The sequence below is a fragment of the Polyodon spathula genome, chromosome 3 (genome assembly GCF_017654505.1).
Source record: "Polyodon spathula isolate WHYD16114869_AA chromosome 3, ASM1765450v1, whole genome shotgun sequence".
Classification (NCBI taxonomy): domain Eukaryota; kingdom Metazoa; phylum Chordata; class Actinopteri; order Acipenseriformes; family Polyodontidae; genus Polyodon; species Polyodon spathula.
Genome location: NC_054536.1, coordinates 44787096 through 44808474, shown reverse-complemented (window position 1 = coordinate 44808474; position 21379 = coordinate 44787096). Strand labels below are relative to the sequence as shown.

The 21379-nt window shown below is 37.9% G+C and overlaps 1 protein-coding gene across 1 annotated transcript in view; it reads right to left on the bottom strand.

The window, feature by feature from the left end:
* The window catches only part of LOC121313122 (tomoregulin-1-like), a 115101-nt gene that overhangs the window by 3924 nt on the left and 89798 nt on the right, over positions 1 to 21379 (bottom strand). Inside the window, exons 5-9 of the mRNA XM_041245307.1 lie at positions 20711 to 20807; positions 19228 to 19376; positions 7462 to 7527; positions 5686 to 5791; positions 4632 to 4793 (exon numbers count right to left, since the gene is read on the bottom strand). Of these exons, the coding sequence (XP_041101241.1) occupies positions 4632 to 4793; positions 5686 to 5791; positions 7462 to 7527; positions 19228 to 19376; positions 20711 to 20807 (580 nt within the window). The remainder of the gene's footprint in view (positions 1 to 4631; positions 4794 to 5685; positions 5792 to 7461; positions 7528 to 19227; positions 19377 to 20710; positions 20808 to 21379) is intronic.

Sequence of the window (21379 nt, the reverse complement as noted above, 5' to 3'; positions counted from 1 at the left end):
TGGTAAATCACATAGTAGAGGAGGGGTTTTCAGTTCATAATTCCCTGATTATAGCGATGCCTTTGTCGACCCCACTCACTAAAGCCGTTATTTCTAATGTTACTCCTTTTATGGAATGCTCAGGAGGAAGAACCAGCAACAGAACAACCTGTACCCCCGCCCCGATGACTGAGACAAGCTGAAGTACAGGAGCCCGCAGTGCAGAATACCGTGTCGGGGACTTCTTCGGAAAATACAGCTGTGACTGAGCAAGATGGTATGTTAACAGGGAAAATTAAAAAACGAAAAATGGAAAAAGGGATTTCTAAAATGGCTCTGGGGAGCGTTTGCAAATGTTTAACGAAAGCTAAGCATTAAAATGTATTATTATTTTACACTGTATAATTTTACTCTTGCTTGTTTTATTTTTTTAAATGTATGCCTCACTTCGCTATCTATGGAGAAACTATTTTTAGCAACTTTCAATATTAATGGTTGTAGAGATTTAAAAAAAAGAGCCCAATTATTTGACTTTATTAATCAAAAGCGGGCATATATTGTGTTTTTACAAGAGACACACTCAGACAGTGCTTACCAGGCTCACTGGCTGGAAAGTGGAAAGGTGATTTTATTTTAAGCCATGGCTCGAATCTCAGTGGGGGGGTTGCTGTTTTATTTTCTCCTGGACTAGGTGCGGAGATTTTATCAATTCATGATATTTTACCAGGTAAACTCTTAAGAGTGCACGTTAAACTTAGGGGGACTTTTATTGCTCTTATTAATATTTATGCTCCTAATCTAGGGGGAGAAAGGATTTTATTTTTTAATAAATTATCAGAGGTATTGGGAATGTGTGACCCGCCGCATTTACTCGTGGTGGTGGGGGATTTTAATTGTACTTTGAATTTTAACCTTGACTGTAACCACGGGGAACCCCATATCCAGTCTGTGAGGGAGCTGACTGCTGTTGCAAATACACACAGCCTAGTGGATGTTTGGAGAATTGCTCATCCCAATGCTAAACAATACACTTGGATTAAATTACAACATAGTCAGATTTCTGTTGCAAGGTTAGATCACTTTTACAATCATAGAATTCATATTAATAAGTTTACTGGTTGTTAGTTTTCACCTTTATCGTTATTTGATCACCACTTTGTGTCCACCACTGTTTCTTTACCCTCTGAAACTCCTGGTAAATCTTATTTGCATTTTAACATCAAACTCCTGCAAGATATTCAGTTTTGTAAAAACGTAAAATTTTTTGGGGCTAACTGCCAGAAACAGATGCACCGGTTTGACAGTTTGAGACAGTAGTGGGACATTGGTAAAATATAGATAAAGCGTTTTGTCAACAATACACTCAGTATTCCACTAGGTGTATGACAGCAGCAGTCAGTGAGCTAGAGAGAGATATTATACTTAGAGAGGCAGCTGGCTGGCCAGAGCAGTGAGATGGCATGTCAGAGCCTGCGGGAAAGGAGGCAGTGCCTGGGCACTCAGCTCAGAGACATGGACGCCCCTACAGCCTTTTTCTTTGGCCTGTAGAAGAGGAGGCTGGAGCAGAAACAGATCCACTGTCTGAGGCTGCCCTGTGGGAAGGAGGTGAGCAGCCCAGCAGAGCTGCGCCAGGCGGCAGTGGAGTTCTATAGTGACTTGTACAAAGCTGAGGGCTGCGATCTGCTGGATATGGCACAATTACACCAGGGTCTCCCTAGACTGAGTGAGGAGGAGAGCAGGCAACTGGATTCATCTTACTTTCTAAGAACTTTCTAAAACAGTTGCGCAGCTGTCCAGTGGCAAGGCATCCGGCATCGACGGACTACAGTCAAGAGTTTTACAAGAGTTTCTGGCCCCTGCTGGGTCAGGAACTGTACCGTGTGCTGACTGAGTGCATCAGGGAAGGACAGCTCCCACTGAGTTGCCGCCGTGCTGTTATCACCATGCTGCCAAAAAACGGGGACTTGTGCAACCTGAAGAACTGGCGTCGAGTGTCTCTGCTCTGCTGCGACTATAAGTTGTTTTCCAAGGCTCTGGCTGTCTGATGTTGGTGGTGCACCAAGATCAGTCTTACTGTGTGCCTGGACGCTCCATCGCCAACAACCATTTTTTAATTTGGGACCTTTAAAATGTATCTCAATTTTTTAATCTGAACTTTGGTTTAATTTCGCTTGATCAAGAGAAAGCTTTTGACAGGGTTGATCACAAATATTTATTTGCCACATTGGAAGCTTTTGGTTTTGGTCCTGTTTTTATTTCTTATATTAATCTTTTATATTTTAATGTTTTTAGTACAGTCAAGGTGAACAACAGTCTGAGCCTCCTTTCCCAGTGCAGAGGGGAATTTGGCAGGGATGCGCTCTGTCCGGAATGTTGTACTCCCTCTCCATACAGCCCCTGCTGCATCAGCTCCGTCTGCGCCTGACTGGCTTGGCAGTGCCCGCCCTGTCCCACGCCCTGCCCATACAACTATCTGCATACGCTGATGATCTCAATGTCTGTCACTGGAGACAAAGATATAACCACCCTGCAGGATAGCATCCATACTTTTGAGAGGGCCTCGCCTGCCCGGGTTAACTGGGCAAAGAGTGGGGCGTACCTGGCAGGCAGCTGGCAGGGTGTCACCCCTCCCTCCTTACCCAAGACCCTGTCCTGGAATACAGTTGGTCTTAAGATCCTGGGCGTGTTCCTGGGCAATGAACACTTCATGCAACAGAACTGGGAGGGGCTGCTGGAGAAAGTCCAGAGGAAGCTGCAGAGCTGGCAGTGGCTCCTTTCCCAGTTGTTTTTCATGGGGAGGGTTCTCATCATTAATAACCTGGTTGCTTCCATGCTGTGGCACAGACCGGTGTGCCTGGATGCCCCCCTGGACTATTAGAGCGAATCCAGAAGAGTTTATTGGAGTTTTTCTGGAACAGGCATCACTGGCTATGCCCCGCGGTGCTGTACCTTTCCCCATGTGAAGGGGGCCTGGGACTGATTAACCTCTCCTGCAGGGTGGCTGCTTTCCGAATGCAGGCGGCTCAGCGGCTGCTGTATTGCACATGACTGTGTTGGCAGGGGCTGGCTTTCTCTCTGCTGTACAGGGCAGGCCAGCTGGGTTTAGACACATATCTTTTTCTCATTTCCCCTGACAGATTCCCCAACTCAGGACTGGACACATTCTACAGTACTATTTTCAATGCCTGGCACCTTCTCCACATTAGCAGGGCTGATTCCTCTCTATGCAGACAACGGATCTTTGACGGATCCCTGGCAGAGGAGGGGGAGGCTGCTGTCAGTGCACAACCTCACTGAGTTGCATTTTCATGCCACAGAGTAGAAACAGTTGTACCACCTGTGTGTTAAATCTCACTGCTCCCCCCAGTTGAGAGACCTGGTGGATACCAAGTGGAGAGCACACCTGGGTGTGAGCGAGGCAGTGATACCCAGCTGGTGCTCACTGTACAAACTACCCCTGCCCAAACACTCAGGAGACCTGCAGTGGCGTGTGTTGCACAGCATTGTGGCCACAAACCATTATCTGAGCCGCGTGTAGCTTGGAGTGAGTGAGCAGTGTCCCTTCTGTCCTGCCTCAGAGATGGTGTATCACCTGTTCACTGACTAACCCCGACTGCTGCCCTTCTTCCAGCTTTTAACAGACCTGTTGGCATCTCTTGGAGTTGTTTTTACTAAACATTATTTATTTTTAATATCCCCTATAATTCAAAACAACGACAAAAATGTGTGCTTGTTAATTTTATCCTTGGTCAAGCAAAGTTAGCCATTTTTAAATCTAAAAAAAACAAGACTTTACTCACTAGTTTTACTGATGCCTGGAGTGTATTTAGAGTCCTGCTTGTTAGAAGGATTCAGGTGGACTTTTTTTTACTATTGTGTAGTGAAGGACTTGGACAAGTTTACACAGCAGTGGTGTGAGGGGAGTGTGCTGTGTGATGTGAGTGAAGAGGGGGAGCTCATTTTGCTATTTTAACCCTGTCATACTGTACTATTTTTAAATTATAGCTTTTGTTGATTTTAAGTGTTTTTGCTTTTTGTGCTGTGATGGTTTTATTTTGTGGCTATATTGTTTTTTGTAATCTTGTTATTGATTCAATAAAGGGATTTAAAACTCAAACTCTCTCTCTCTCTCTCTCTCTCTCTCTCTCTCTCTCTCTCTCTCAGTTCAGGATTAGCAATCACCTTCACTGAACCATACCACCATAAAAAAACATTTCCTTTGGCTTTTTATAGCATGTGGTCAGGGGTTGATTGATGATCAATCAATCAGCCCCCTGGCCACATTCCACACTGTTCCATTTGAACAAGTACACATTCCACACTTTTCAATAAACAAATTAAACATTTAAATATTACCAAACCACTTAAACCATGTGGCTGTGCAAAGGTGGCCATCTTGGCCCCAGGCTGTCCCGCTGCACCTGAGCTAAGATGGCTGCCAGCCACAAAACAAATGTTCTAGGTGTGCAGGGCCTCTGCCCAGTCACAGAGCTGTATTATATGTCCATTTATTTTTCTACTGTAGAAAAAGACATAGCTGAGTTATTGTTTTTAAAATGACACTTGGTTCAATAAATCAAAAGTCGCCTAGCCCCCATTCCCTGATATGTCTATGATAGTTTTGCAGTAGTGTAATGATGCAGTATATTTACCTTGTAATGCACATCACAACAGCAACTATAATTGCTATCTGCACTGCTCCTATAATTGCTGCAATGAGGACATAGTGGAGTTTCTGTCCACTTGGAACAACATACAGAATGTTGAAGTCTTGAATTTCATCACACTGTGCCCCTTTATAGCCGGAATCACACCTTTAACAGAAATGAGAGAACTCTGGTAAACATGGGCAGAAACAGGCACTGATCAAAAACTATTTTTCCATTAGATAACCACACAGTTAATATGGATGGTGTGACATCCTTTCCTCACCCTTGATCAGCATGCATGTATGGCAACTACAATGTTCCACCTTTGCTAACAGACAGACCTGTAGATAATGTTATTTTATTCTGTGACCTGGATATCCAGTGTCTAATCACTGGTCCCTAATAGTGATAAAGCTGAACACTTTTCCCGATCTGAACCTCTGGTGGAACATTGCAAGTAAGAATAAGTTGGTGCATAGAAACTGACAGATAAAAAAGCAATGCATGTTTGAAATGTAAAATAAATTGGTTGGTTGGTTAAGAAGTGGAGACCCCCCCCCCCCCCCCCCCCCCCCCCCCCCATTAGTGAGACAAAGCCTATGTGAAAATAATTATACCTGCTCAAAAATCTTTGATAAAAGATTTGAGAAGCCCTTATTGAAATCAGAACATTATCATCTTTCAAATGTAGATACCCTTAATGAAACTTATTATTTATTCACAAAAGATTTTTGACAAGGATTTAACTGAGTGAAAGGCAGTCTCCTCAATTTCTGTACCTCCATTCAGCTTTGAAAAGGTCTCTCATATAAACTATCTGAATGGAGCTATACATAATTGTGACGTGAACAAAAGAAAGAAAAACAATTACAGTTCAATACAATGCAAATTACCCTATATCTATCTATAAATCAGTGCTCCAGTATGGTTTAATTTAGCTACTGCGTATTAAATAATGGGCGTTATTATTATTATTTTTTTATTCTGTAGAGGGTTATAAAAGTTCAATTTTCAGTTGTGCTCCTATAACAAAAAAGTCCACCAAATAAGTTCATACCGACAAGAAGGCTTGTCATATTTAAATTCACATTTTCCATGTTTGCAGAAATCAATGTAGTTCTCTGAACAAGCATCAGAGTATCCTTCTCCTTGATCACCAGCATCTTCAATACAAAAACAAAATGTATGAAACATTTAATAGAAAAAACACACAGCATAACATGAAAGCAAGGCATGCCTCATAGGGGACGAATGTATGAAATATACAAAAACATTTGCATTTTGATGAACTTAGTCCTACTTTTCTCCATGTATTGACTGAACTAGACAAATAATGTGAGAATTATTTTAAAGAATATTTCAAAAGCTTTCCTCAAAATAATCATTGACTTAGCAACCCTGCTAACTCCTCAGACCTCTTGAGCTGGAATGACCCACGAGGGTTTGACATTTTTACCTTTCTGTCCAATTTGATTTTGTTGATATACTCCGCTTTGCTGTGTGAGACGGTGCCAGATACATGGAACGAATAGAAGAGGAGACTGGCATTCCCACTCTTATAAGGCAGTCAAAGGTGACGACATAGTTTTATCATGAAAAAAGTGTGATTGTTTAATTACTTTGTCACAATACATGAGAGGTTTTATGTTATGTTTAAATGTTATTTTCCAATCCATTAGGTTAATGAATAGAAGTAATTTTATTTTGGTAGCTGCCTCTGTGAAATGAATACTATTGGACCCAACTAGAAAGGTGTTTATGAAGCTACCATCTGAAGTGGAACTAATGGACACCATTACTGGCAGCGTCACAGTGAGGTCAAAGACTGGATTGGCATGGCTGAACTATCACTTCAACCCCACTGCTTTAGACATCTTCCAGCAAAGCTTTGCATCTCCCTATAGAATTAACTAATTTGTCTCCATAAAGTCGAAATGAAACCTGCTGAACAATGTTACGTTAACATATTGAATTACATGCCACTTTGTAGTTTTTCATATACTTAGCAAAAAACTGACAAATTAAAAAAAGCTAACATTAAATACTGAACTACTGTTATGGTTTCCAGTAGACTTTTGTAATATCATTTTGTAGATTCTTTAATTACATGATGTTAAAATATCTAAATTATGATCATAAAGTTTATTTTTATTATGTCTCAATCCTAAAATTCTAGACGATGCAAAAGTTTTGGCCATAGCAGTAGACTACTAGTCTAACTATCTATAAAGAGTAGGTTAAGGAGACCAATAGGTATCCTTAATATTTAATACACTCCTGTAAATAGATTTTAACGTAATTAATGAGATAATTATATATTCGTATCATCAATATATATATATATCTATATATATATATATTATATATATAGATATATTATATATTAGATATATATCATATATATATATATAATCAATTAATTGTTGTTTAAAAATGTGCAGCGCTATGGGGGTGTCCTACTTGAAAGCTCTTACCTAAATGTAATGTTGTTGTCTTATTTGTTTAATTGTGGTATTCTTGGTTCAGCTGTAGTTATAATATTGTGTTGCAGTATCTGCTCTCTTCTCTTCTACAAGTGTATCGTCCTGTCTGTTCAAATTATGCCACTGCGCAGAACAGTATTGATAGCTAATACTTTACTGATAACACCATACCGGTAACATTTAAATATTGGCATTTCAATTAAAATCCTTGCCAATGAAATGTATTGATGAAATTAAAATGATAAAATGACCAAAAACTAATAAACACATACTGCATTTTTGCAATATTTTATTTTAAAGTAATGTGCATTTAACCCTCTCCAGTGAAAATGTGAAGTTGGAACTCATACCTTTATATTCGGGTCGATACTGAATTCCTTCTTCCTTCTTCCCAGATATTACTTTATCTTCTTTTACTTGAATAAAACATACAAATAAGCAGCTTTTAATACAAAATAAAGAAGACTAAGAAGAGTGAAATAATGCAACCTTGTGAAAGGTTTATGTTGTCTATAAATGCTTTGATCCATGAAAGAAGTACCAGTATAGTAGCTGATAGTATTCTGAAGAAATATTTTGAAAAAATATATATTTTTAATATTTTTGTTTTTTAAATAGTGTCTGTTGCATTTATAGTGGCATCTTAACACAGGTGGTCTCTTAAAAGAGGGCCCATAACTTAAGAATTTTCTATTTGTCTCTGACATGCTTTCCTGTAATTATGTATGTCTTACATACACTGTAAAAGCCAGCAGATGTAATATGAACAAAAGGAAGTATGTAATTTAATAACATTCATTTAGATAATGCACTATTTTGTGAAAGTAATGAATGCTTGCCTGTCTCAGGTCACACAAAATGTTTTAAATCATTTGCAAATTTCAATGCCTATGTCTGCCTTTCAGGTATGTGTTGATTCATTGCATCCTGAAACCAATGGCAGCAAAAGATCTTATTCGATTACCGCTCACATTGTTTATTTTCCTTTTAACTGTTTGTCTTTAAGTCTTAAGCTGCTACATCCTAATTATGAGAACATTCTGTTAAATTAGCAGGAAAGAACAACACAATATGAAACTGACACATTGGAAGCTATCTAGTTCCCAGGCTAGTGCGAGAACAAAATGCAAGTAAAAGAATAATGAAGAAGGTGAAACAGAATCAGCAAGTCAATCAGGACTTCAAGGTAAAAAGAAGCGAATTTGTTTAGCAATTAAGAGTTTAATTAAGATATTGAATCGGCTGAAAACATGGTCACGTCAACAAAAATAAAAACCTAAAACTTCAAGCCCTAGTTCTTTCTGTTCCAAAATAGATATGTGTCTTTCTAGTGCCAAATTTTTCAGCAGTTTTTCTGGCACTTACTGTCTTTACAAGTTTAATAACTTTAATTCTGTCATCTAGGGAGAACATTTTGTTTCTCCACGTTTTCCCTCTTCCTTTACATTAGACCGCTGTTGTTTTACTGATTACGGATAAAAGACCACTAAAATGGTTATCGTATTCCTTTGAATTTAGGACCTAACATTTAAAACCATATTTTTCTATAACAATAGCCCTGTGTAACGGTGCTTAATACAGGTTTGAGTCCGTTGCTGGGTAAGAGAATTGTGGTCGCTGGTTGTGTTAGACAGGTGGTCGCTTAATACAGTTAAATACAAGCACAAATATCATTGGGAGGAATTTAAAGTGGTCGCTAAATAAAGGTGGTCGTCTGAACAGGTTTGACTGTATTTGAACAGCATGATGTTTAATGCAACTCCACTGCACCACATGCAACACAAGATGTTTTGTTTACTAGTTATCACATGGTGCACTGCTTATTGTTTTTTTGCTTTTTTAAATTGAAGGAAGCAGCACTGTTTAATACTTTTAATTTGAATTAATACAATTAATTTGTAAAAGCCAATGCAGCTGGAACTACTGTGTAAGTATGGTTTTGGAAAGAAATGTTCAGTAAAGCAAAGATAATATATTCTTGAACTTGTTTAGGTACTTGATAAGCTAAAATAAAATAGATTAATACAGATGTGACATAGAATGTATAGCTTGATTTTACGCTCTGTTAATTATTACTTTTTAAATCCATTCAAGTACCATTTGTCAGTGGTTTATACTGTTACTACTGGAATTTACACTGTAATTATTGAGACATTTTGAAAAATTGAATAGTTTCTAGCAGTTTAACTAAAAACAACACTGTAAAATTTTTAATGGAATAAAATGTTGCAAACAAGGATTATTTAGAAACTAAACCTGTGTATCTTTCATTATTTATCAGTGTTAAGAACATAAAAAAGGCTATAAACGAGAGGAGGCCATTTGGCCCATCTTGCTTGTTTGGTTGTTAGTGTATTGATCCCACAATCTCATCAAGCAGCTTCTTCAAGGATCCCAGGGTGTCAGCTTCAATAACATTATTGGGAAGTTGGTTACAGACTCCCACAACTCTCTTTGTAAAAAAATGCCTCCAATTTCCTTTTTGATCACCCCTCTATCTAATCTCCATTTGTGAACCCTGGTCCTTGGTACTTTTTTCAGATCGAAAAAGTGCCCTGGATTGACACTGTCAATACCTTTTAGAATTTTGAATACTTGTATCAGATCTATTTAGACTTCTTTCTTCAAGACTGAATCGATTCATTTCTTTTAGCCTGTCATGTTGAGCATATAGGAAAAAAAAAACAAAAAAAAACAAACAAAAAAAACAAACGTTTTAAACACAACTGAAGTCTCAAAAAGATGGGAGCAACTTTTATGCCAGTGCAACCTATACTGTGATTTTTACAGCATATGGGGGAATTACACCTTGGAAACATGATTGTGTGTTCTTTGTGTCCAAATGGTCAGCTGCATCTTTCCAGTTATGGCTTAAAATACATATTTTTCAATTCCATTTTATAGCCAGTGGCTACTTTGCAATGACACTGTGAGGAAAAATAAACAATTTAAGATTTTGTCAGGAGGTGTAGTATGTCTCTTTACATTTTGCAGTCACAATGGTACCTGTTAAGCAGTTAATTTCTACTGTGCAATTCTTTATTTTGTGAGTAATTTTGTGTTGCTTTCATCCAGACCTGGGTGTCTGTGAAAAATCTCCATTCAAAAGACATTTGGCTTGGACACCCATTGATCACAAACTTCAAAAGGGAAAAAAGAACAGAACTAGTTAAGCTAAAACCTGGCTTTCATTGACAAGAAATGTTATCTTAATTGGACTTCCAGCTAAGCGCACAAGCTAGTTTTATTGTTTTGAACAAACTAAATAGTTAGCTTGTAGACAGCGCTGTCTCCATTTCGATGGGACTTCAAATAGTAATTCTGAATCAACATTACAGACCTGGAGGAATGACAAGCTATTCAAACAAGGAGTAACAGTGACCTCTGTTGGATGAAAGTTGATGAAGTATGGAAACTATTTGTCTAGTGAAAATGGGAGGAGCTATGAGCCGAGGGTCAAGTCAACTCAAACTTGGACCAGAATTTGGGAAGGTCCTGCCTCTTTTCAGAATATACTTAGACGACACAGCCAGGAAATTCATTTATTTGAGGAAATCACATTCTTTGCTACGCTTGGAAACAAAACTTTCTTTGCATCATTTAAAAATCTTCACTACGAGGAGTCAACGACATCTTTCTTTGTTTTCTTTCCGAGACTGTTTCTTTATTCCAAGACTGTTTCAACTATTCCCTAAACAAGGAATGGTAACTATACATTTCTACAAAATTCTCATGGTGTGTAGGAATTATATGATTTGTCTGTTTAAATGGTGTATGACGAAATGTAAAATGAATCCATTGTTTGAACATATCTTGAATTCTGAATCTGATAGAATACATTAATGCATTTCTATATATTTTGAACAGATTTAAAATTCTTATTAAATATATGGTTGTTCATTTTCCAGACATACTCCTAACTCATTTGAAAATGAGTTATTTAGAAATCCTATACTCATACTTATAACCTACCTAGTTCTGTAACATTTAAATAAACAAAAGTAATTCTACTTTTAGACTGATTTGTCTGGTTTTAATTTTTAATGTTAATTGAGTTAAATAAATAGTTAAATAAGATCTGTTATAAATAACATCAATGGGGAATATTGTTTAAATGATTAAATTGGCTATATACTTGAACATAAAAAGGAATATATTGGATTATTAAATTAAACCTTTTTAAGTTAACGATTATTAAAGATTACTAAATAATATAAAGATTATTAAGTATTTTCATTGAATTTATGTTAGGGCTGTCAATCCTAGTTACTTTCTGCGATTAACATGTTCATTTTTTGGGAGATTAATTTTTCAAAAACACGTTAATTGCACTCTTGTCTTGACCCTCTTAGCATACTGCCATTCATTTCCACCATTGTAATACACTTTCTAGTAGTTCTTCTGCTACATACAACAATAACAACAATAATACAACAACAAGTGAAATGTATAGGTTCCCTGAAATATAAATATTAACCATTACAAATGGGTGATGTCTCTTTAAGAGCACCCAAACCTGACAACTATACCAATGCTGCTTGTCAGAGCCTGTGACACTGCTGAGGACCTGTCCCTGAGCCTATAAGAAGCAGAGTCACAGGACAAGACACCTTTTTTGTCATTGCAACCTATAATGTAATGGTTAATATTTATATTTCAGGGAAACAGGGTTATGATAATATAACCTAACGTTCCCTTTCAAATGGGAAATATTAACCATTACAAATGGGTCAGAATACCATTGCTGTTGCGGATGTCAGTCGCAGGACTCCAAGAGCCATAAGCTAAATGACCGCAGCATGATATGCAGTATGGAAGCAACTCGCCTCATGACTGTGCTGTGGGGCTGGACTGGGAGGCCGCCCTCAACACTCTTGTGCCGAAAACATGGTTTTGTGGGTCCACGATGTTTAGCTAGTAGAACCTGTTGAAGGTGTAGGGGGAGGCCCACATGTCAAGGCCCATGAAGTAGTCTGGCTCCTGGTGGCATGGCCATTGGTCTTTTCAGGAGTAGGCAGGTTGGATGTGTCGTAAACAGTTCTAACTGTATCAATCAACCACTTAGACAGCTGCTGTTTTGAAACTGCCTGTCCTTGCAACTGAGCCCCATAACAGACAAACAATTGTTCTGCTTTCCGCCAACTTTACGTCCTGTCAACATAATACGCTAATGCCCGAACTGGGCAAAGTATATGAAGCTTTCGCTCTTTGTTGAAGGAAAAGGAGGGGGGTGGAAAGCCTACAGTTCCACTAACTGGTTGACACGGAATGCTGAAACGGTTTTCGGCAGAAAGGCAGGGTTGGTACGAAGGGAAACCTTCGTCCTACCCTCAGAAAAACTTAAGCAAGCCTTCGATAAGGAAAAAGCTTGCAATTCACTCACCCACTTAGTGGAAGTGATTGCTAGCAAAAAGGTAGCAAGGTACTTCTGGTGTGCCGGTCTTATTGGGATGTGGAAGTAAGCTTCCTTTAGTTCTAACACAGTAAACCAATCGCCTGGCCTGATGGATCGCAACAGCCATTGCCTAGTCAGCATCTTGAACCACCCCTGACTCAGATACAGGTTTATTTGTCTGAGGATTGGTCTTAGGCCTCCATCCTGCTTTGGCACCAGAAAGTACTTTGAGAACCCGTTGTTGGTGTCAGATGGGTCTACAATGCAAATCGCCCGCTTCTCTAATAGAGACGCTACCTCCTGAGCCACCACAGCAGTGGCTTGTGGGTCTGTGACTGATGTTTTTATCACAGTCCAGAAAGGAGGAGGGGAATGTTAGAATTGAAGGGCATAGCCCTGTTTGACAGTGTTGACCACCGAAGTGTCCATGGTGCATGTATCCCAGTGTTCCAGGTGTTCCCTTGAAAGAGGGCCCTGGGCCTCAAGCAGTAAACCCCTAGGGCTGATTCTTCTGTGACGCAACCTACGGCTGTCGCTTTGGTGCGACGTGCCTGAGTTTACGCCAGCCTCCTCTAAACCCTTGGTAGACTCTCTTGCACGATGGGAGTGTTGCAGCATGTCATCCACTGCAGGACCGAAGGTGTGTCCAGGGGTGAAAGGAGCATCCAGCAGCGTGGTCTTATCTCCCTCAGACACACAAGCCTGAGAGAGCCATAACTGTCTGCATGCATCTACCAGTGCCACCAGGTTTCTGCCCATAGCCTGTCCACTGAGCTTGGAAATCCGCAGGAGAGTTTTGGATATGAGGCGGAGCTCATCCTGTTGTTGGACAGAGGGACCTAGGTTTGTAAAGGACCTGACTAGGTGTGCCTGGTATCCCACTAGGATGCTGTTGTTGTTACCCAGTCTTGCTGAAAAGGCACTAGCAGCATACATCGTCTTTAGAATTACCTCAGGGGGATGGCTGCGAATGTTGCTGGGTGGTCTCAGGAGGACTGCAGCTCAAACAGGAAGTCTGGATAAGCTAGGGGAGCCACATAAGGAACGGAAGGCTGCTCATCATATATGCCTCTTAGTCAGAGCCGCCGGCTATGGGTCCTCCAGGACTGCAGTTGCTCTCTGCATCAGGGGTATGCATCAGCTGACATTGATGGTTGCTGTAGAACGATATCAGGTTCAATTTCCTCCAGGTAGGAGGCTCGACCTCCTACCGCTTCGAAGGCATCAATGGAGAGAGTGTCCTCTAAATCATCCAACACCTCTGGTGGTAGGGCAGGGGGAATTTGGAGTGGAGGGACTGACTGTGGTTGGGGTGGCAAAGCCAACCTCCCCTGTATCAGCTCTGTCAGGATCTCCTGTTGACACAAGCAGGCTCCCTCTGGGGTGCTGAGGAGCACTGTGTCGGGGAAATGGAGCGGTACCACGAACGCCAAGCTCGACTCACTAAACAGCGTTTTATGAACTTCACACAAAATAATGTAATTATTATTATTATTTAAACAGCAATGAAAAATATCAGTTAATGAGTATAGGTAATTGTCAAGGAAACTGATAATTGCCAATGCAGTAAGGTGAGTAATAAACTGACTACATTGTGAATTAGCAGTTGATTCAAACAATTTAACTCTTAGCGGTCCATTTATTCAGCGCTTGCCAGGTGTGTCAGGTCCAATTTATTTTCACACGCGCTGTTTAAAATATATTTTTCAGAGTAAAACTGGTTTAAAAGGCATTTAATTGCAAAAGGACACTCAGTACTGCATCTCCATAGGACCACAAAGGGTTAACAACAAATGCTGGATTGTAAATTAATATAAAACTATAAATAGGATAACAGGGTTTTTATGCTTATGTTTTTTGGATGATGGTGATATTATTATTATTATGATTATTATTATTAATATTATTAATAATACATGGCATCAGTAATAAAACAAACTTGAGATGGAGATGGGGATGAGATGGATGCAGTAATTGTATCAATTAAATATGTGATTAAAACCAAGATTAACAGATACATTTTCTTTAAAGCCCTACTTTATTTACATTAACTGGTAATGTTTCTCTAATTATTTTAGATATTAATATCTGTGCTTAACTTGATAACCAATATTAATAATCAATATTAGATAATATAGTTAACCAATATTAAGTTATACACATTCGTCACAACTTCCCTGCCAGGTTTTATTTTTCTGTGGTGAATAGTTTTTACTCAACAGCATTGCAAAGTGGGCCTATTGACTTCACAAGCTCTGAATTTGTTTAGTTTATTTAAATATATTAACTGAGGGCAAATTGGCCATGGATGAAGAAATGTTGTGCTTAATTGCTTAGTTGGTCTTAATGAAGTTTAATATTCAGCAGGAGGCATAATAAAATAATTTTCTTTCTCCACAGGGTATAAAAAAGGTTGACGCCTTCTTTAATATCACAGTATTATAGTTGTTTCTGATGTTCTATATATGGAACCTGAAGCATGAGGGAAACATTCCTCAACCAAATGGTATAAATTATTTTTATGACTTCCCATAGGAGAGCAGTGCTTATGTTCAGAATACTCCTCTTGATAAGCGTGATAGGTGATTTTGCAGCTATCAGATTAAAATCACAGGGTTGACGAGAATTCTATCAAGAAAAAAACAAATCTCTCTTAATTAGGGACGGCTCAGAGATTCGCCTGCCATCAACCATAACAGGGTGAAAATTTGGATTTTTATTTAATTTTACTGTTTTACACTAAAAAGCCAATACTAATTTCCAATACTTTAATCACGTTTTTTAAATTTGTCCAACATTAAACTCAACAAGTGTTTTTCAACCCCAACCTAAAACATCTTTTCACACTAAGCGCGTCGTGTCAAAGCTTCAGCGTACAATGTATTTTTATGCCATCAATTTGCTTTCACACCAAAGGCGTCAATCAATCTGAAGTGTTACTGAACTCAACATTTCCTTAGTCTCAGAATTACATTTTTTATATCGTTCAGCACTAAGTGCTGTAACAGCAGTACTCTTATGATAACTAATTAATAAAGTTACATGTATTTTTCAGAAAATAATTAATAAAAATGGGAATATGTTATAAATATTTAGTACATATTATACATTTCATTAGTCGTTGAGTGGTGTTATCTTTGCCACACTGTACAGCAGTCTTTCTTTACCGTACTTCTTGTGAAAATGAAGGACCTTCCAACTTGACAGTCAGATATACACTCATACAGTGGCTTGCAAAAGTATTGACCCCCCCTTGGCATTTTTCCTATTTTGTTGCCTTACAACCTGGAATTAAAATGGATTTTTATTTGGATTTCATGTAATGGACATACATACACAAAATAGTCCAAATTGGTGAAGTGAAATTAAAAAAATAACTTGTTTCAAAAAATTCTAAAAAATAAATAACGGAAAAGTGGTGCGTGCATATGTATTCACCCCCTTTGCTATTAAGCCTCTAAATAAGATCTGGTGCAACCAATTACCTTCAGAAGTCACATAATTAGTTAAATAAAGTCCACCTGTGTGCAATCTAAGTGTCACATGATCTCAGTATATATATACACCTGTTCTGAAAGGCCCCAGAGTCTGCAACACCACTAAGCAAGGGGCACCACCAAGCAAGCGGCACCATGAAAACCAAGGAGCTCTCCAAACAAGTCAGGGACAAAGTTGTGGAGAAGTACAGATCAGGGTTGGGTTATAAAAAAATATCCGAAACTTTGAACATCCCACGGAGCACCATTAAAGCCATTATTAAAAAATGGAAAGAATATGGCACCACAACAAACCTGGCAAGACAAGGCCGACCACCAAAACTCACGGACCAGGCAAAGAGGGTATTAATCAGAGAGGCAACAAAGAGACCAAAGATAACCCTGAAGGAGCTGCAAAGCTTCAAAGAGGAGATTGGAGTATTTGTCCATAGGACCACTTTAAGCCGTACACTCCACAGAGCTGTGCTTTACGGAAGAGTGGCCAGAAAAAAGCCATTGCTTAAAGCAAAAAATAAGCAAACACATTTGGTGTTCACCAAAAGGCATGTGGGAGACTCCCCAAACATATGGAGGAAGGTACTCTGGTCAGATGAGACTAAAATTGAGCTTTTTAGCCATATACTTATGCACGCTCAAGTTTTCTTGTTTGTTTCACAATAAAAAATATTTTGCATCTTCAAAGTGGTAGGCATGTTGTGTAAATCAAATGATACAAACCCCCAAAAAATCTATTTTAATTCCAGGTTGTAAGGCAACAAAATAGGAAAAATGCCAAGGGGGGTCAATACTTTAGCAAGCCACTGCAGCAATGACTGTCTTTATAATTATTTAACTATCTGCTGCTGATCGACTGCTGAAATTCCAAATATAGATCGTATGCCACTGTAACCCCAGCTTGTGATCTCCATGTACGTACAGCACGTCACATTCATACAACACTTGCTAGTTTATTTTTAACCAAAAACAGTAGTGTTGCAACCTTTATAAAATAACAATTAAGTAATACTTAAGCTATTAATTGATTTTTTTTTTTTTTTTTTTAACAATGCTGGGTACCTCATGTATCTCTCTAACATTTATTCCCCTGGTCTGTTGAAAGTAAATGCACATTTTCTCCAAAACTAAACACTGCTCTACGAAATACTAAAAAGTCTGGTTGGGTAAACATCTTTTTGAAAACTTTAGCTGAACAAGATCTTTATCTGCCTTCTAGTCTTTTATCTCATTCTTATTATTGAGGGGAAAAAATACGGAACACCGTATTTCAGACACCCTCTGTTTTACGCTATGCAGCTGGTGTGAAAGCCTCCATAACATGTACAGTATTCTAAAAAACGAATGTTACACTGGCGCTTTGATGCGACACAATGCAACGTGCTTGGTGCGAAAGAACCTTTATCCTAGCCAATTTCCAAACTCAGCTGAACCGTCATAAACAGTAAGGCGAAAGAGTGGCAAGGTGCTTGGACAGCAGTACCGTATGTACGCATGCAGAATACACAAGGACACATGCATACTGATACTGCTTAGCACCAGAGATCTGATCACCTGTCAAGGAGTTCTTGGCAAAGACGATGGCTAAGCACATCCTTATATTATAATTTTAATGGTGTTGTTTGTAACAAGCAGACAACCATTAAATAGGGTAACCAAGGCAACAGGATAGTGCTTCCTCCAAACTGTTGTGTTAGACATCGTGCACATGTAAATAATATGTGTTTTAATAAAATTACATTTATTTTGAATGTAAGTTTGGAAACAAAATGTGCGCAACAGCGCTTTCACTGCATTGCCTGACTCAGAGTCTCATTTCTGATGCTATCCTTTCACAATAAGGCTTAATTTATTCACTCAACTCTCACTGGCCTAAACTGAGTTCTGCTGGTTCATTCTAGATTCCATCTCAGTTTTATTTCGGTTATACGTCTTCAGAATTTTTTCTGGAGTGAACCACAGCAAAGTCAATAGATTTCATATGCATATTATTCCATAATATTTTTTTACCCTTGTGAAAATATAATAAAAAATTACGGGATTAAAAATGAATGGGTATGTTTCCACAAGCTGATATTTAAGAAAAGCCATGGAAACATTAAATAAAACTAAATCATTAGGTACTGAACTGCACTACACAGATAAAACAAAGAAAAATGCATGCCAAGTCAGGGGTGGGATTAAGGACTCTCACTGCTGCACATCCATTTCTGCTTTTACTGTGATCTTAAATGGTCACAGCTAAGATTCATTTGAAAAACCATGGCTCAACTTAATTTGCATGTAGTTTGTGCTCACTGATGCTCACAAAAAAACCTGGAATGACTAGCACTACTTTGTAACAGGAATATAATTTACACCCTGTATGTGAAACTGTAAATGGGTAAGAATAATAAAATAAATCTTAAAAAAAGGCAGGCTTTTCTCTGGAAACGTTTGTTGTTTTCCCCATAGATATTTTGTGAAGAGGCTTATTGGCAGAAATGTCGATTTTCAGACTTCTTTTTTACTATTCATTGAGTAAAAGAAAAAAATCAATACGCCTTTGTGGAGAGGTGGACTGTGTGTTAGAATTTGGTAAGAATGTAACTGTCTGCCTCTGCCAGGGTTTTTATACCAGCACAGTCTCTGAAAATCCTGGCTCTGGGAAATGTAGTAGACTGACATCAACATACTGTTTATGCATATCTTTGAAGGAGCGAGAGGGCCTTACTTTTGTGTGGGAAGCTGGAGTTTGTTTTTTTTAAAGTAGATTTTATTTTTTTAGATAATGAGAAATTGTGGAGTTAAGAATATTAATATTAATCAATACTGTCCTGCTACTGTGAAATCTTAGTTTTGTACATGTTCTGTAAATTGAGCCTGTATCAACCCCTAATCTACATTTAGCTGCAATAGTAGCCTCAGTGGGTGTTCTTGGTTGCCCGGGCAACAGTAAGTCCTAAGGCTGTTTTTACTTGTGCGGTTCTGCAGACAAATTTAGATGGAGGTCTTGCTTTTATAGTACTAAAGATTAAATTACTTAGGGTACTGCGATAAACTTGTGAGTTGAGCTAGGATTGAATCTAGGATTGGTTCACAGTCCTTCACCTAGAATAACTGACCGTTTCATGGAGAAAAATCTTTCTATTCCAAGTTTATGTGACCAGAAGACTATGCTCTTGATTTATTTTCTGTTGTAAGCAAAAATCTAAGCATTTGAATGAATGGATGAATTTATAATGGTTTACCTGGACATTTTCCTAGATGTTTCACGTCAATCTGTTCCTGCTTCAAGCAGGAAGCCTCTCGGACAAGGCAGGGGTTTTTGTACGAGTCTCCATCTGTTGCGCACACTGGGTTTTCATTGTGTCCGCTGCAGTCGATGTTACATATACACCTATTGAAGAAAGGAAAACCGCAACAGTTCTTAAGATTTGCCTTATTATGAGCTTAATTAGTTATATCAAGAGTGTGACTTTTAAGATATGTCTCAGGTTACTACTTAAGTGTTAGATGTTACTCTGTAGACATGGACTGTGTATTTAACTACGTTACCTGCAGTGTACATTTTCAAAAAACGCCTTAAACCCCAAAATCCGTTGTGCAACGGTGCATGTTTTACCCAATAAAAAGAAAGATGCTTATCATACCTTTATTAATGTTTGTACAAGGCTAAATATGTTAAAGGCAAGTGAGCAACATTTTGAAGGGAAAAGTAAGGGAAGAAGTATGTAATATAGCTAGTAGGTAATAGGTTGTGGTGTTAGATAAGAGCAGATTTCCTATTAACTTTTTGAAGAGGACTTTATTAGAGCACATACGTTTACAGTCCAGTACGATTTCACATTATAATGTCTTTGTGTGTAGTTTAATGCAAAACATCACTAAGTAATTTGAGTAAGGTTGCAGTCTGAGGCTACATACAATCTGGAAAAGTAGTCCATTTCCCTAAGTTTGTCATGATTTTTTCATCCATCGCTAGTTAGCAATGTATGTTGTAAAAGCAGACACAAAAGCCAAAAAACACCACAACAGCTACACTGTTTGCTAGACCATGGTTGTAAACTTTCTAGTCCCCAAAAGTAGTGAAATGTTTTAGCTCTGAAGCACAACAGAAAAAAAGAATGTCATTTTTGTTATATGGATAACATTTTCCAGGACATCTTTATAAAACTAACTTAACACAAGGGAATGAGAGGGACACAAATTTTTAGCACTTAATTCAGATTTTCACTGTATAAATATATAGGGTTGTATATACACAAAAAAAAAAAAAAAAAAAAAGTCTAAAACAAGGAAACTAATCTTAATGTCATAATTGCTGGCAATTAATTTCAGACTTTTATTAAATAAAAGCTGTATTTAATTATATAGGTTTAAAGAGTACACACTGAATGTTCTTTGAAGGATGGTATAAGTATAGCTGTTACAGAAATAAGGTAAAAACCCATTAAAGCAGTGTTACAGTGTAAAGCATGTCTCAAAAAGAGCTCCATTTCATGGATAATCTAGTGAAAGCTTTAAAGCTTCCAGCGTTATCTGGATTCGACTGTATAACACCCAAAAGAATTAGCTTGAGTTTAAGATGTTTCCATTTAATGCTTTTGTGTGGGTTCAGCCACGTCCTCATAGAGCTAAAAACAAGACGACTACAGTGGGAGTTTCTTTCTGTTGAAAGTGGGATTATAAGCATTTTATTTTCCTGAAGTTAAAATCAAAAAATGAAATTACCAAACATCTTCTGAGTCTTCGTCACACTCGGCTCCATATTTGCAAGTGCCGCACTTAGTAAACTTTCTGTTAACATCTGCGCCTGATCCTTCGTATTCTGTAAAGCAATAATAAACATAATTAAAATCATCATAAAAGATTACTAAAACTTATATATTTTGTATAGAGATCATATTTACACACTTAACAATGACTTTTATTTATCAAGGATTTAACATTACCCAATATCTAGAAAGTCAATATCCTTTAAGATACCTCACTTTAGTGAACTAGAATGGGTCTATTTATGGTTAGCAATTCTGTTTTGCATTTATACTCCTAATGTGTGAATTGGTGTTGAGAAAAGGCACCATTTTTTTTTAAATAAATTTATTGTACTCAAACAATACATAGGGAATGACAGATGACGGTGAGAGTAATTTATGACTGTAAATCCTTTGAAGGCATCTGAAGAAAACTTCAAAGCAGGAAAGTTAGATGCTTAATTCTTTATTGATGTGATCCAGATCATACTGGAATTGATTCATGAATGTCACTTGTTTTTTTGTTTTTTTTTATGATGTCAATAATGTATTTCTAGGCTTAAGACTGGTTTTAAAAAAATATAAACTAAAACCTTTTGTAAAATATATATATTTTTTTATACAATTATAAAAAATAATGTTGAGA